Here is a 3,722-nt window from a genome sequence, read left to right as displayed (position 1 = left end):
GCGAAACGCTAATAAACAGCAATCGGCTCAAACAGCCTCCTGGCAAGCAGCATGTGTTTGATAACTTGGGGCATAGTTTACGCTATAACCTCACTCAGCTGAGGTTTTGTAATATGTTTGTTATTTGACGCAATTGATATGTACTATGTTCCCCCTGGATATTCTCTATTAGTTAAAGCAGTGAAGTGTTTCTGTTTCCATTCTTCCTTTTTTCACCTGAGCACTCACTATTGTCTTGTTCAGTAGATAGTTCTGCATGCAAGTGAACAATCAAAGCATGTGTGTACTACGCAGAAACCTGGATTGTCAAATGTGCACGTGAGCACTGTGTGTGCACTTTGCACACGTGCAGTACTTTTCCTAGCGAGGCAGCAGGTAGGTGTGAGGCATTCAGAGGTATGCAGGAAGGGCTCTCAGCTTAACCGTGAGCTGAATTCAGGACGGTGAAAAGGGGAAGGCATACGGATGAATGAGCACGATCATGCTGACAAAGCGTGGTGGGTCTATTGTCACCTGGCACGACGATGTCACTGAGTGCATAGAGCCCAGTGTGACCTCAATGATCGCATGTGATTCCCTATACAAGTGTTGTGGGGTCAAAGTTCAACTAGCTTTGTTACATTTCCAGAAATGTTTAAAAAATGAATGAGAAGGACCATCGAGTTCTGGCTCCAAAAATATGTTTTATTGACCACAATAATACATTTGTGCTTTTGCAGAGAATTTCATATAGATAATGGTAAAAAATTGCTAATATAAATACATTTAAATATCATAAGAAATAACTTAACTGTAAAAAAAGAACTTTTCGCTTGAGTAAAAAACAGTTGGCATTGGAAACACTGACTGAATGCATAGCATCTTGAATATTCATTAGATATTTAGCCCTTCCCTTTTTAAATAATTACAAAACAAAAGTAATGACAACATCAACAGTGTGAATAAAAAAATGAAATTGCAAAAGTCCAGTGTTTCTACAAGTGCTCTGTTTCTGCAGAGAGACGACATGGTCCTCTTAACAACAGTGCCTATTTTTGTTGCTATCCCTCTTTAAAGTCCCCACAAGGTGAAGTGCTCTGCCATACATGATTTTATCCATCTGTACAGTGTGTCCATCTTCTGTTAAAAAGCACAGACGTCGGTTTCGGTCTCGTGACCGAACATAAAATGTGCCTCATCTCGCCTCGACTGCCATAGCCGAGAGTTTAACTCCACCAGCCCAGTGGAAATCCATCCTCTTTTGTATCCCATCTAGATGGCTGGGTCTGATCTTTTTTTCTTCATGAAATGCCTTATTTTGTGGTCGTTTATCTTCTTTTTCCATCAGGAATGTCCCCAGGGTAGTGTGTCCATCAGGGATTACACTACTCCTGTTCAGAGAGAGTACTTTGCAGGCCTTGCTGTTGGGGGGGGGCCCTTCAGCGCTCTGGGAGGTTAATGATGGGCACCCACTGGTCCATGCAACGGCTCTCCCTGCAGAAGCGGTTCACTTTGCTCAGGGCTGGGTCTTTCCAGGACGAGGAGTGTGGGCTCTGCAAAGACAAGAGAAAAAGAGAGTCAATAGTGGCACAAGGATCCAAATGCCTGGTTTTATGACCTGTAGGCCTAACATGACAATGGAATAGATAGAAACCTGGGGGTTTCAAGACTATGAGAAATTAAGTTATTTGCCTAAATGAAAATCCCACAAGTGGCAAGTCTAGATGTCAAGACTGAGTGGTGTGCTACAGGACTCAAGGAGTGAGTAATTACTGGGTGTGGGCATGTTCTGACAAGTTCCGAGCATGAGTGTCTCAAGTGCATCAGTAAAATAAAATAAACGTTGGAGACATTTTTAGCACCCTGGTCTGTTTGAAAGTCTCTTTGAAGTCTACATGTAACATATTTTAGTGTATATTAGTGGAAATGGTTACTTACAGTGACCAGGACACAGTGCAGGTCCATGGGCTCTCCCCCTTGTTTCCCTCCCCCTCCAAGGATCTCTGCCAGACGCCGGGTGTTGTTCACTCGCAGGATGTTGATGTCATTCTCACAGCAGAATGCCTGGATCAGGGTGAAGTGGATCTGAAGGGCCACGTCCTTTACATCCTCGTCATCCGTAGCCAGGATGCACAGAACCACATTATCTGGATCTCTGTTGAAGAAAGTAACAGACCTTTGGTTAGTAATGCAGTAATAGCGCATGAATTTAAAACATTTTTTTTAACTAGTCTGTTAAGAACAAATTCTTATTTACAATGACGGCCTACCGGGGAACAGTGGGTTAACTGCATTGTTCAGGGGCAGAATGGCAGTTTTTTTACCTTGTCAGCTCAGGGATTCAATCCAGCAACCTTTTGGTTACTGGCCCAATGCTCTAACCACTATGCTACCTGCCGCCAAATTGCAGACATTCTAAAACAGGCATGCATAGACAAAAACTACATCATTGCAACTTTAATTGATTTTAATGAAGTGAAGCCTACTTACACATTCAATGATTTAGCTGCTTCATAGACCCCTACTGTTATGCATCCTTGGGGTAATGCTGATGAGAGAACCTCCTCCAAGGCTTTTGTCACTGTATCCATCCTACAAAAGCGAAAGGAACGAATTGTTAGAACTAACATCAAATTCACATCAACTTTCACATATTCATGGCCAAAGCTCAACTTCTTGAAAAGGAGGCCATGCCAGGGCTAATATATCAGCCTGGTAAATTACAGCCAAAAGCAGGCGCCGGCTTTGGTATACTAGTATTAGCTAGCTAGCTACCTTGTGCTAGTTGCGAGTAAAATTACTGATTTGCAAGTTGAAACTCTGAAATCGCGTTTGATTTTCGGTGCATGTCACTCCATAATTGACTTAATATGATTGTATGATGAGTACATTGATAGTCAAATATACTGAAGCTTTTAGTTAATGTCAAAAGTGTGCTTCCCTAAAATGACCTGACACCGGCATTACAGTAGGCTAAACTGCAGTGTTTCGTGAGCTAAACAGAAAAGCTGGCGTTAGCTAGTTACATATTCGGATACTGCATAAAGCTCAACCAAGCCAAGCTACTGTTACCTAGCTAGTTAACAAAGTAAACCATATCAAAGTTTAGGTAAAGTTAACTGTAGTTCAATATCTGAATAAAATGACATTGAAGTTTTGCGCATTATTTTTCGTAAATTGAATTCATGCATGGCTTGATGGCCAAGTTAAGTGACAGAACAGTCTTACTCACTCACAAATTGTGCTGACAACATTAGCAAATGCAAAAGCGTTTAAAAGTATAGTTTACCTTTCTGTAGAATATTCCCCACTTAGTTCCTCAAATGTCATCTTGCACATAAAATCCAAATAGAAACAATGATATTGCTTGCTGATATATCACTTTTTGTGCTAGCGACTTTTTGACACTATACTCCCGTTTATCTTTCGCTGTTGAAAATGAAGCAACTCATCTGCTGTACAGCCAGATATTATTGGCAATCATTTCGGGTCATGTCAAACATTTGCATACTTAAGATCATTGGCCACATGCTAATTTACCAAGACCGTTCTGAATAGGGAATGGCTGTAAAATGAGTAGCAACCACCGGTAGCAACCGTAATGAGATAATCTGATTGGAAGACGATTTTAGAGAGGCGTGGTCTGCCTCCAGCTGTTACATGAACTGTATCTGAGATGGTGTAAGCATGTTATGAAGCCAGTCAAAATGTGAAGGGGTATTTAGTTATTCAAGATACACGAA

At 41.3% G+C, this 3,722-nt stretch overlaps 1 protein-coding gene across 1 annotated transcript; it reads right to left on the bottom strand.

The window, feature by feature from the left end:
- Positions 1-663: 663 nt before the first annotated feature.
- Positions 664-3,457, bottom strand: LOC115169986 (growth arrest and DNA damage-inducible protein GADD45 alpha-like). The gene is made up of 4 exons (XM_029726162.1): positions 3,269-3,457; positions 2,470-2,571; positions 1,918-2,134; positions 664-1,532 (listed from the first exon to the last, which is right to left on the bottom strand). The coding sequence occupies exons 1-4, from the start codon at positions 3,316-3,318 to the stop codon at positions 1,419-1,421; spliced, it is 483 nt and encodes a 160-aa protein (XP_029582022.1). The 5' UTR covers positions 3,319-3,457; the 3' UTR covers positions 664-1,418.
- Positions 3,458-3,722: the final 265 nt, after the last annotated feature.

Source organism: Salmo trutta, chromosome 31 (genome assembly GCF_901001165.1).
Source record: "Salmo trutta chromosome 31, fSalTru1.1, whole genome shotgun sequence".
NCBI classification, from domain to species: domain Eukaryota; kingdom Metazoa; phylum Chordata; class Actinopteri; order Salmoniformes; family Salmonidae; genus Salmo; species Salmo trutta.
The sequence above is the reverse complement of the archived record's forward strand: the minus strand, read 5'-3'. Positions and strand labels throughout refer to the sequence as shown.

What these genes read in the sequence shown, in the direction of transcription:
- LOC115169986 (XM_029726162.1), bottom strand. Translation starts at nt 3,318, where the DNA reads ATGTGCAAGATGACATTTGAGGAACTAAGTGGGGAATATTCTACAGAA. An exon ending in GCAGCTAAATCATTGAATGT is followed by an intron (nt 2,135 to 2,469) that starts GTAAGTAGGCTT and finishes TTTCTTCAACAG; the next exon opens with AGATCCAGATAATGTGGTTC. An exon ending in TGCACTGTGTCCTGGTCACT is followed by an intron (nt 1,533 to 1,917) that starts GTAAGTAACCAT and finishes TTGTCTTTGCAG; the next exon opens with AGCCCACACTCCTCGTCCTG.